This window comes from Corythoichthys intestinalis, chromosome 5 (assembly GCF_030265065.1).
Source record: "Corythoichthys intestinalis isolate RoL2023-P3 chromosome 5, ASM3026506v1, whole genome shotgun sequence".
NCBI lineage: Eukaryota > Metazoa > Chordata > Actinopteri > Syngnathiformes > Syngnathidae > Corythoichthys > Corythoichthys intestinalis.
The window spans coordinates 46,054,065-46,067,021 of NC_080399.1; the positions used below are offsets into that span (position 1 = coordinate 46,054,065).

Sequence of the window (12,957 nt, forward strand, 5' to 3'; positions counted from 1 at the left end):
GTGTTCTAAAATGTTTTTTTTGGGTGAATTAATAAGCTTCAACAAAAATTTCATTATTAAATTAGTAAAAAAAAATAAAATAAAAAAATAGATTAGATTAGTCGACTAATCGTAAAAATAGTCGGCTGACTAATCAGGAGGAAATTAGTCGTTTGGGACAGCCCTAGAAGTAATCCATTACTTTTTGGAATTACTACACTCAACACTGGTGCTTACAGACATGGAATCACTTTTATTCCCTCTTGCATCAAACACTTTGCAAATGTGTCTGCAACAAACTGTTTAATTGTGTGGCTCCATGATGCCAGGTGCTTTTTGAAGGTGAACAGAGTTGTCTTCCACATGTGACTTATAGAGGTTACAACCGTTTTGTGCCATTGTATTTTAGCATACTAGGTCAGGGACATGCAAGACATTGTTAGTAATCTGTGCATGTTATTGAATTGCGTGTGTTGGAATGTGTCTAGTTTTCAGTAGGAGGTATAATCTGGCAGATTTAGGGCTGAGTTTGGGACAGATGCCGCTGGGTTGGCATGCCTGGTGTCACGTGATGTAACCACTGAGGGAATGTTCTTCCAAAGGGCAATTATAGTTTACATCTACTGCCACGATGTAAAACACACCAAACACACTACATTTATATTGTACCAACAATTTTGAGGAGGAAAAAAAAAAATCAAACCACTGTCATCTCATTGTACAAAACATCAATTGACTTTAAAAACCTAATTTGACCATATATTTTGCATTTCTTTTTATTTTTATGGCTTAATCCTTGTTTAAATGCCACTTTTTAAAATACAAATAATTTTATCCATCATTACTCTATTGTATTACTTGTACAACAAATTGTAAATGAAAATAAAAAAGGGAACGTAAAATGGTTGCACGAGTGTGCATCCTCCTTTTGGTTTGAGTTTTTTTCATGTTCAGAGAAACATATGTTTTAATATGATTGGTTAATTCTGAACAAGTGTATGTCAAAGGGTGTGCACAGATAGGCAACAACCATGTTTTAGACCTTAAACTGCCCATCTTTGCTTGTGAATGACTAAGCAATTCAGGGAAGCTCCTTTCATGTCCAATCATGGCACCCAACTGTTCACAATTGGCCTGTTCACCTGTAAGATGTTCCAAACAGGTGGTTGATGAGCATTCCTGAACTTGAACAATCTTTTCTGCCACCTGCCCCAGATTTGTTTTTAGAATGCGGTGCAGCCATCAAATTCTAAGTTAATGAACACTGTATTTGCTAAAAACCACAAAGTTTATCAGTTTGAACATCAAATAGTTTGCTTTGTAGTGTATTCAATCAAATATAGCTTGAACGTGATTTGCAAATCACTGTATTCTGTATTTAAGTTTAATACAATGGAGCAACTTCATTGAACTGGGGTTGTAAGTCTTTGATTGTTAGAGTACTACTTTCAACTAGTGTTGCACTGATACCTGGCTGTGCAGTATCGTTCGATGCAGATACCGTACCGATACCACTCTGTTTATGGATATATAGCTACATACTTGGATGTGAAATCATTGCTATCATGGCTTTGTCAGGCTGCTGCTTACCTTTGCGAAACAGAAAAAAGACTAATACAAAGTGAATTCAGTCGAACTTTTTATGACATACCTGGTAAGGGTGACAATAATTGAATAAACCTTTGGCTCTCAAAGGCCATAATAGTGATACATTCGTGAAATTAAAACATGTATAATACTAGCCCAACAGTAAGAAAGCAAAAATACATTCATAACAATAAACTCTGAATGAACTCAATAAACCTTTTTAACACTGGACGTCCCGTGTTTTTTTTTTTTTTTTTTTGGTTATAAAGAAATACCACAAAGGTGTCATATGACCCCAATACCAAACTGACCACTGGGCTTTGTCAAACAATAGACAACTCAAACAAGCAATCAAGCAGGCTACCCCCCCCCCCCCCCCACACAGAATTCTGTCTCTCTATTAGCCTCCCTCTTTGTGCACTAGAAGCAACATAATTGAAGTCCATCTATAAAAAAGCACAAATGCAAACAGCGCACACACACAGCTTAGCTACTTAGCTTAGCTTACTTTGCTGGCCCTTGCCTTCTCCAGCTTTTCTAAAACATGTTTCGTTACTTTATTTTTTTAGGGCAGGATAGTCGTCTCCTTAACGTATTTGCGACTTGGGACCTTATACTTAGGTACAGCGTGAGCCATAAAAAGCAGGATTCCCACGCTTTCAGCGAAGGCAAGGGGCAGGTTACAGACAACAGTCATTTCAGTGATTTTTTTTTCGGACATCTGTCTTGCTGCTTCACTCTTCTCGTCCCACTGCCCAGGGTTTGTTGCTGCAGTCTATGATCCCCAGCCATTGCACTCGACGCTGAAATATTCCGAAACCGCCAACATTTTCCTCTCTTAGTTTGCTTTTCCTCCATAAGAAAAAGCTGCCCCGGCATTGGTTAAGAGCAACTATTGGCCCGCTTTCACTGGTCTGGAGCAGGTCAACAGCGATAGCTGCTTGGCATGCACAGTAATCACGTGTGATCACACAAAACAGAGTGTAGTGAGTGTCAGGAGTAAAAAGGCTGCATTCAGTGTTACTGGACATGTAAATGGTATCGGCGTCCTTTTTGTGGGTACTCGCTGATACCGATACCACGATTTCGGGCCCTATCGGCACCCCCTGCCGATACTGGTATCGGCATCGATGAATCAGTACTTTCAACACTGTTAAAACGTTACATAGGTCATCGATGTGTTGTGGGTTCCTTTCGGGAGTGTGGTCTCACTTTGCATTGTCTCTTACTTGTCCTGAAATTGGCTACGTTAGAAAGACATGACTGCTTGTCAGGATATGTATAACTTCTACAGAAACACTTAACTTGGATGTCAATTAAAGCAACACTTTGTAACTTTTCAGTTTGGTCAATTTTAGCTACGCTGGTGGACAAAAGCGGTAGTGTTTTGCCTTAAGGAAGACTGCTTTTCCAATGAGGACCAGCGTACACCTGAACAGTGTCGTAAAATCATCAATTAATCAAAAAAATCAGTCTCCTGGTTGCCTGCAGATGTATTAAACAATATTTCTGTTTCCAGCGGCTGTGCGGAGGACGTATAGTAATATGATAATAAACCCAGGTGTGCCTAAACAATAGCATATGATGGTTACCAACCGTGTAGAGTGGCTAACCACCCCAGCTCAACTCATCAGCGCTGATGAGTCTGGTTGAGTGGGGGGTGGCGGGGAAGTTGTCACGCCAGCGAGTGAAAGCTGGACCAGTGTTTATCATGTACTGTATATCCTGGTAGCCTTTTTTTTCCTCCTCAGACAAAACTTTTTGTCTCCTTTGTTGCTCTGCCACCTTTGAGGCATTCGCGCAAAAGTGTTCGCATCGACCTCCGTCTTTATAATGTGGAAAGAGGAAAGTGGCGTATGCCGTAAAGCAGTCAGCACATTTGCAGTTTTTTTGTGTGGCAGTGATACAGCGAAAGCGATATACTTGACCCCCTCAAGATAAAAGAGAAGTGTCATTCAACTAGTTGTCAGTTGACATATTATCACAAATGTTATGAAAATATTTTATCAAGGCTGAAAAGTTACCTAGTGTTGCTTTAAGGGTGGCCACAAACTATTGCCCTGCAGGCCCAAAGTTTGAGACTCCTCATGTAAACTGATGGATAAATACTTCTTTCAGATGGTTTTTTTTTTTTTTTTTAATAATTGAAGAAAATGTGAAAAGACATAGGCAAAAAAGAAACACTGCAACCAGTATGTTTCAATGGTGTTGTATATTGGCACCAAACGTGAAAGTAAGCTACTGTCAAGTGATTCCGTTTTATTTTTGGTGCAAGCTGTGTCCGTACACTACTCACTACACTTTGGGGTTCAATAAAAGTTGTGTGTAGTTCTCTCACTTTTGAAAGTGACTTTTCCACTTCATTGCAGTCATTGTGGGATTGATGGGCCCAGCATGGTCGTGACTAGCGCATCATAAAACCTGGAACTGATGTGAGGGGACAGTAATGCATGGCCATGGCCCTGGCCCTGCCCGCAGCTATGGCACACTCTGTGAGATAGACCGTCTGTCCATCCTCAAGAGCTCAACTCATGACCACAGAGGCTTTGCGATCACAGCACCAAGCAGAAGGCACAATATATGTCTCACAGTAGTTTATGCCTTTGTAAAGCTCCTATTTTCATCTGGAAGCATGAATGAGAATATTTCCAACAGTACTCACCCACAGCTGGTTTCCAAGAGGCTGTCTCCAACCTGAAGAGAGGCCATGCCAAAATCTGCTATCCTGATGTTATTCTTTTCATCTAGCAGCAGATTCTCAGGCTTCAGATCCCTGTGGCTGAAATAGGATGGATAAAATATGCACAAGTTAATGAGACAAGAACACGTTACACAAGTGTTGTACAAATTAAAAGAAGGTGCAGGGACGCATTTGGTATATCAAACACCTGAGGGTCACATCCATTCATACAACTCAGCACCTTCACCCTTTAGTGCATGGACCCCTGCTTGCTGCATCACCTCCACCTTTCATCTAACTCATGCAGTTACCAGCAGCTCCCACCTCAACCCTGAAAATGCTACAAGGTGTGACAACCCCCTACTGTGCCCTTTTCTTCTTCCATTTCCCTTTCCTCTTCTCCACTAATCCCATTCCTCTCATCTTGCAGACAGCCACTAGCAAAATGGCTGAATGAAGCGCACCAAGGGGAGCCTGCCACAGAGGTGGAGTTCATTAGCTGTCATTCATTATTATTATCACATTGAGGGATTACCTATTACCTATCTTTTAATAGACAACTGGAGATTTTTTTGCTTCTTCAGTGGTCTGCTGTTTGAAGAGTAAAAATTCTAAAGAATATGATACTATAGGACTGAAATTGTAAAGAACCCAGTAGCCTGTCCTTGTTAGCAGTGGTTAGTACGACTACCCAGCTTTTACGTAAGACCGAAGATCCTTAAATGAAAATATAAATAAGAATTGAAAATGTGAAAAATTAAGGCTGACACAGGGTAGCACACAGAATGTAGAAAAGCAGGTACAATGTTAAAACGTAATGTGGTAGTTGTACATCTCATTTCATGGCTATTAATTGGTACTTTTTTTTTTTTTTTTTTTTTAACAGAATACTCGAGTTTTTCTGGGACATGTTATAATCCCAATTTGGTCTCAGAAGTTTTTCTTCCTTTTGGCTGGAGTTCTTTCACATTCAGTTCTGTAGTGTAGTCATAAATCTGTTGAAGTAAACTGAACTGTGAGTGAAAAACCTAAAGTTTACTGAGAACCTCTATGGCACAGTTGCAAAGGGCAGAATTGAAGAACTGTTCATTAATTTGAATGTAAAAAGTCTTTAAAGGTGACCTTGCATTAATATTTTATTTTTATTAGAATATCTTTTTCAAGCTATTTTAGTAGGGAATCTTTTGTAACATTTCCCAATATCACCAACACGCCTTTCTACTTTTTAAAATGAGAGGGAAATGTACTGGAAGCTATCAGAATGTCGCTAAGGACGCTTTCACCGTTTGAAACTAATGATATAAGAGGGAGAACATCTGTAGACATTTGCCTTTGGACATTGCAACATCAAAATAGACATTTAACCTAATATGGCATCAGCTGCTGTACAGCCTGTTTCCTATCCTGAGGGATTAACTGTCAGGTGGTTTAGCATCAGACTAGAACTCTATAGCTGCTTTCATGCTGCATTCCCTGTAAATTGGCTCATCACAGACAGTTTTCGTGCTCATTGCTTTCAGACCCTAAAACCTGGAATATTCATGATTGCGTATTCACAGTCACTGTGGCTTGCCACATAAAAATAATTAGATGCGTGATGTTTCAAAAGCCGCAATGGGTTGCAAGGTTTTTATGGTATTAGTATTGGAATTTAAAATAAATTGTGACTACATCTAAAACAAGGCTAGGCAAACGGTGACCCATAGGCCACTACAGTCTTTAATATAGGCAACTTTGCATTTACATCATCATGAGTGATGTGTTTTGCATCAAGTGTTCCTTTTATCCTAAAATGGGCTATTTAATTAGGCAAAATAAAATTAGCTCCATGTATTTGATCACATTCAATTTTATTTATACACAGTATTTATTACAAACAACCCACTACGGCCACATTAATAACTACAGACAATCTGGTAAGTTGAATCAACCTTGCATGCATGGTCTTAGGATGTGGGAGGAAACCGGAGAACCTCGATAAAGCCCACAGAGGCACAGAACAAACATGCAAATGCCACACAGGAAGGCCAGACGTCATGCCACCTCTCTAATTATAAATATAATATTATATGATAGTAAGGTCAATCAAAATATTTGTATAATGAAAAAAAATATTACAGCCAATGAATTAATCATTAATCATAATAACCTTAATTATAATCAATGCAATACACATATACCGTAATTTTCGGACCATAAAGCGCACCTTACTATAAGCCGCACCCACCAAATTTGACACAAAAATGACCTTTGTTCATTGATAAGCACCACTGGACTATAAGCCACAGCTGTCCTCACTGTATTATGTGATATTTAAACCAAAATATCAACCGGCAACACTTTCTTTGACAGTGGCTTCATAAGACAGTCATAATTATGACATGTCACATGACACTGCCAAGAGTAGCTCTACCAATTTCACCAATGAGACGTCGCAACAATAATCACATGACTCCATTACACCAACCTAACACAAGCTTGCCGCTGTATGATCACGTCAACCTGTTCAATCAAATAGTGTCTTCAAAGTGCTGTAAAACATGTATTTGACAGTGCGAAGCCCTCAACATGAATCGAAAGCGCAGACTTTCTCCCAGTTTTTATTTGGCACCGATTGACCACAAAAAAACGGATACATGATCCTTTTAATTTCATAATAGTAACTATGAAGGAACTTTTCACTATTCAAACTACGAACTATTTTCTCCACTAGGGGGCACTCATTCTCAATGGACGAATAATGCTTCATTAATGCTTCATTCATCGTCTTTTTTTTTTTTCCTCTTGCTGGAATCTGTTAGGGCCTCCGCGCCTCCTTCCTGAGCCCTGCCTCAGGTGAGGAGATTTTGCCTGATTACAGGTCTGATGTCAGATGGGTGGAGCGGCCACAGCTGTGGGCAGTTACCATCAGCCAGCTTTAAAAGCCCAGCGGACGCACCACCACATCGCCCGATGAACTCGTCTGTTACTCACGTCAGTTGTATCTCGCATTCCTTACATGATATCTTTGCTCACTGGCTCACGACTACCTTGCTTTCGCCCCAGGTCCTGTTTTCTGCGCGCCCCTCGTCGGATTCCACGCCTGCCTCCCTTCCGAGCTTCCTCGTCAGCTCAACTACCCCGAGCCAAGCAAACTTCCACCTGCCACGCTCTTCTCGCGATTGCTAATAAAATACTGCTCGCCAGAAGTTGTCTGCATTGGGATCCCTTCCTGCTCACGCACATCCTAACAGTTTGATCGGGCCATAATGGATCCCGCAGACAAACCCGCCGACTCGCCCACGTCACTCCGCGACCACCACCAAGCCATAGAATTCCTCTTCAATAAGGTAACGGACATTTCCCATTCACTCCAAGCCATACAAGAGCAGCTCACACCACCTCCACCAGCCCGATTAGCCCAGTCAGCCCCACGTCACGCCGCTACCCCTCCGTGCCACATACCCGCAAGCAACCCGGCGTCATCGACGACGGGCCGAGAGCCTCACGTCCCCGCACCGGCCCCATACGACGGCAACCTCGGCACTTGTCGCGCCTTTCTTGTGCAATGTAGCCTGGTGTTCGAACAACAGCCATCTACTTACCGGAATGACCGGGCAAAGATAGCGTATTTGATCAGCTGCCTCCGCGACGCCGCATTGGAGTGGGCTTCCTCAGTGTGGCAGCATAATTCCCCCGTGCGCAATTCCTACGCCTGCTTCACAGACGAAATGAAAAAGGTCTTCGACCACCCCGTTCGGGGCAAAGAAGCCGCCAAACGACTCATGTCGGTGCGCCAGGGAGCCCGCAGCGTTGCAGAGTTCGCCATAGAGTTCCGAACGCTGGCGGCGGAAAGCCGATTTAATGACGAGGCGCTACAGGAAGTTTTCATCCGGGCACTGAGCGAATCCCTCAAAGATGAACTAGCCACAAGAGAAGCTTCCTCGCTTGATCACTTGGTCGCTCTTTCGATCAAGCTGGACAATCGACTACGCGAACGACAGAGACAGCGCTGGGAGCAGCTGGAGGCTCTGCCCGCCCGCGTCTCTCTCCCCCGGCCGCTTTCGCCTCCCGGTCCGTCACCCAGGGCTGCGCGCGTGCACGGAGGAGCGCCCCCGGTCAACAACCCGGAGCCTGTGCAATTTGGCCGAACCAGACTAACTACAGGTGAACGTGAGCGAAGATTTAACAACAAATTATGTATCTACTGTGGAACAGCAGGACATTTCCTTCGCAACTGCCCAATACGCCCGGGAAACTCGGGCTCGCCAGTAGCAGAGGGGCTACTCGTGAGCCATATGAGCAACATTCCCTCTCGCCGGCTCCAACTCCCGGTTACTCTCTCCTGTAGGGGCCAGTCACGGACCATCACCGTCTTGGTGGACTGCGGCTCAGATGAAAATTTCATCGACGGGGAACTGGCTCATCAGTTGGGGTTGGCGACGCAGACTCTCTCAGCCCCTTTACAGACCACTGCCTTGGATGGCCAAGTCTTGTTCCGGGTGACCCATCAGACCGAAGCCGTCAACGTCCTCGTATCCGTTAATCATCGGGTGGGGAGCCCTTTCCTCGTATTCAGGAGCCCTCGCTCTCCTCTTGTCCTCGGGCTGCCTTGGCTGAAAAAACACAACCCCTCCATTGACTGGTCACACCCCAAGATAACCGCCTGGAGCTCGTATTGTCACGCACACTGTCTTCTGTCGTCACTAATGCCGTCCTGCCCTGTCCCAGAAGTGGAGCCACCCGACCTCTCCACAGTCCCAGAGTGTTATCATGATCTCGGGCAAGTTTTCAGTAAGGAACGCGCAGCTTCGCTACCCCCACACCGCCCGTACGACTGCGCTATTGACCTCCTCCCAGGTGCAGTCCTCCCTAGGGGGTGCCTGTTTTCGATCTCACGGCCTGAGAGGGAGGCGATGGAGCAGTATATTAAGGAATCCTTGGCAACCGGCATTATACGACCGTCCTCTTCCCCGGTGGGCGCCGGATTCTTCTTTGTGCCGAAAAAAGATGGCGACTTACGCCCGTGCATTGATTATCGATCGCTGAATGACATCACAGTGAAGAACAAATATCCGCTCCCGCTCCTGGAGTCTGCTTTCACCCCCCTTCAGGACGCCACCATATTCACCAAACTTGATCTCCGCAGCGCCTATCATCTCGTCCGTATCCAAGAGGGGGATGAGTGGAAGACCGCATTCAACACCGCCCCTGGGTCACTTTGAGTACCTCGTTATGCTGTTCGGTCTCACCAACGCCCCCGCCGTCTTTCAGAACCTCGTGAACGATGTCCTCGGAAACTTGATCAATCGGTTCGTGGTGGTCTACCTCGATGACATCCTGGTCTACTCTCGCACCCCCCTTGAACACCAGGAACATGTCCGTCAAGTGCTACAGCGTCTACTGGAGAACAAGCTCTTTGTTAAGGCCGAAAAGTGCGAGTTCCACGTCCCCGAGACCAAATTGCTGGGCTACATCATCGGCAAGGGCCAACTACGCATGGACCCAGCTAAGGTCTCGGCGGTCCTGAATTGGCCACTTCCTGCCGACCGGAAACAGCTCCAGCGCTTCTTGGGCTTTGCGAATTACTATCGTCGCTTCATCCGTGACTACAGCCGGATTTCTGCTCCTCTCACGGCCCTCACCTCCACAGCTACACCTTTTTGCTGGTCTGACGCTGCCGGCGCAGCCTTCCGTGACCTCAAAGCACGTTTCACCACGGCTCCTGTGCTGGTCAATCCCGACCCAGCACTGCAGTTCATTGTGGAGGTCGACGCCTCCGAGGTCGGAGTGGGTGCAGTGTTGTCCCAACGCAGAGCCGACGGCAAAGTGCACCCCTGCGCCTATTTTTCCCGCAGGTTGTCCTCAGCAGAGCGTAACTACAGCATCGGCGATAGAGAACTCCTTGCTGTGAAGATGGCCCTTGAGGAATGGCGCCATCACCTGGAAGGAGCGTCCTCACCGTTCCTTGTGCTCACCGATCAAAAAAACCTTGAATATCTCAAGTCCGCCAAACGTCTCAATCCGCGTCAAGCAAGGTGGGCCATGTATTTTTGCCGGTTCAATTTTAATTTGTCCTACATTCCAGGCTCCAAGAATACAAAATCCGATGCCCTGTCCCGGCAATTCCAGAAGAGCCAGTCTCAGGCGGAACCCTCAACCATCCTCCCTCCAACCTGCTTCCTTGCTGCCATGGAGTGGGAGATCGAGGCGAAGGTCAAAGAGGCACTCAGGGACCACCCCGACCCTCGTGGGGAGCCACAGTCTATGCTCTTTGTTCCTCCGGACCTTCGAGCCCAGGTATTAGAATGGGCCCACTCATCTCGTTTGTTTTGCCACCCTGGCATTAGGAGGACATTGTCGGTGCTGCGACAGCGGTTTTGGTGGCCGACCCTTGTGACAGACGCCCGCTCGTTCGTCCTTGCATGCACGGTTTGCGCACGCAGCAAGACTACCACCCGGCCCAGCGCAGGACTGCTACACCCACTACCTATCCCGAGCCGACCATGGTCACATATCGCCCTGGACTTTGTCACCGGTCTTCCTCCCTCCAAAAGCAACACAGCAATCCTCACAATAGTTGATCGGTTTTCCAAGGCAGCCCACTTCGCTCCTCTTCGCAAGCTGCCGCCTCAGAAACGGCTGATCTGCTCACTCACCATGTTCTCCGCCTGCATGGTATCCCAGCAGATGTGGTCTCGGACCGGGGACCACAATTCACCTCCCAGGTGTGGAGGGCTTTCTGCGCGGCATTGGGCATTTCGGTGAGTCTTTCCTCCGGCTATCACCCGCAGTCAAATGGGCAATGCGAGCGCACGAATCAACAGCTGGAGGCCACCCTTCGATGCGCCACGCAGGCTCATCCTGCCTCCTGGAGCGACAATCTGGCATGGATTGAGTATGCCCACAACTCCCTCCCGAACGCCTCATCCGGTATGTCCCCGTTCCTCTGCTCCCTTGGCTATCAGCCGCCGTTATTCCCATCACAGGAAAAAGACATTGCAGTCCCCTCGGTCCAGGCTCACGTCAACCGGTGCTCCCGGGTCTGGGAACGGGCTCGCGCGGCGCTCCAACGGGCTTCGCAAGCAACGTGTGTCCAGGCCAACCGCCGTCGCATGCCAGCGCCCGTTTACACCGTGGGCCAGAAGGTTTGGCTCGCGCCCAAGTCCCTGCCTGTGAAGATTGGATCGGCTAAGCTGACCCCCCGGTTTGTAGGCCCGTACGAAATTGTAAAGGTGGTGAACCCTGCAGCCGTGCGCCTCAGGCTCCCTCGTCATTTCCGCGTCCATCCCACGTTCCACGTCTCCCAGGTCAAGCCTGTTTCTTCATGTCCTTTGGCTACTCTACCCACCTCTGCCTATGACAGACGCCATTTAGTTTTTATTTTAATTTTTTTTTGAAGTTTTGTTTACCTTTACCACTTATTTGAACATTTTTGCCCATATGACTGTTTTAAAAATCAAATGTTGCCCTTCAGTATTAATGTTTGGCCACCCCATAACTAAAACGTGACTTTTGCAAGACTGCTTCTTGCTTGTTTTCGTGAACTGTTCCCCCAATTTTCTCATCTCAAAGTAAAAACCTCCAGTGTTTAAATGCTTTGATTTGATTATTTGAGGAAGGGTTAGGTTATAGGCCAACCAATCTTTAAATTATTATTCAGACGACTGATAAACGTGTCATTGTGATCACCGGCCAAACATGGAAAAAAAAAATCAAAGAAACCTCAAATGGTGAATCCAAAGAAGCATCAATGAAATAGTTTACAGACAGTTTGGGAGAACAAAGTACACAAAAAGAGAAGAATTATTGCTTGGCATTGCAGGGTCTTTATATAGTGATGATGTGATTAAGTGTATCCACAATGGGATAATAAATTGTCACAAGGACACAACTGGCTGCACCATGCAGTAAGGCTATGTACAAATCTTGACTCTCTAGGCTGTTACTTGCCAGAAATATGTAAACCTTAGAGAAAAACCTGAACAGTGCCAAATCAATAAGTTTCATAGACAGCTACACAGAATGTGACAGTAGAGCAAACCTAAAACAGAACACGAAGAAGCAAGGCTGGAATAACACCATTCAAGTTTGATTAAGGTCAAATTCAATATGTGAGCTAAATAGTGATTTGTACAGCATGTACAATATTTCTACATGATGCCCAAGCAAGCAACCCAATGGATTGGTTTGCCATATATATGGCAATATAACACCATATGCATAATTGCGTACAATCGTGTGCTCACACACACCATGCTGTTTTTTTCTGTACTACAACCCTTAGCAAAAAGTATGGAATCACCAGTCTCGGATGAGCACTGACTCAGACATTTTATCATGTAGAACAAACTCAGATAAAAAGCTTGAAAAAAATAATGATACAGTTCAAAAGTGCAACTCTTTAGCATTCAGAAACACTAAAAGAAATGAATTAAAAACATTGTGGTGGTCAGTAAATGTTAATTTTATAGAGCAAGTGCAGGGAAATATACAGTATATGGAATCACTACAGTCCTAGGAAAAAAATATGGAATCGTGAGAAACAAACAAAGAAATATATGAATGAATGAATGAATGAGAAACAAACAAAGAAATAACAATCAAACCACATCTCTAGTATTTGGTAGCACCACCTCTGGCTTTTATGACAGCTTGCAGTCTCTGAGGCATGGACTTCATGAGTATTCTTCATCAATTTGTTGCCAACTCTCTTTGATTGCAGTTGCCAG

General features: G+C 45.2%; 1 protein-coding gene across 5 annotated transcripts in view; it reads right to left on the reverse strand.

Moving 5' to 3' along the window:
• The window catches only part of LOC130915895 (serine/threonine-protein kinase BRSK2), a 358,279-nt gene that overhangs the window by 92,065 nt on the left and 253,257 nt on the right, over positions 1–12,957 (reverse strand). For all 5 annotated transcript variants that reach the window (XM_057836082.1, XM_057836083.1, XM_057836081.1 and 2 more), the window contains exon 5: positions 4,229–4,345. In XM_057836082.1, coding sequence (XP_057692065.1) covers positions 4,229–4,345 — 117 coding nt within the window. The remainder of the gene's footprint in view (positions 1–4,228; positions 4,346–12,957) is intronic.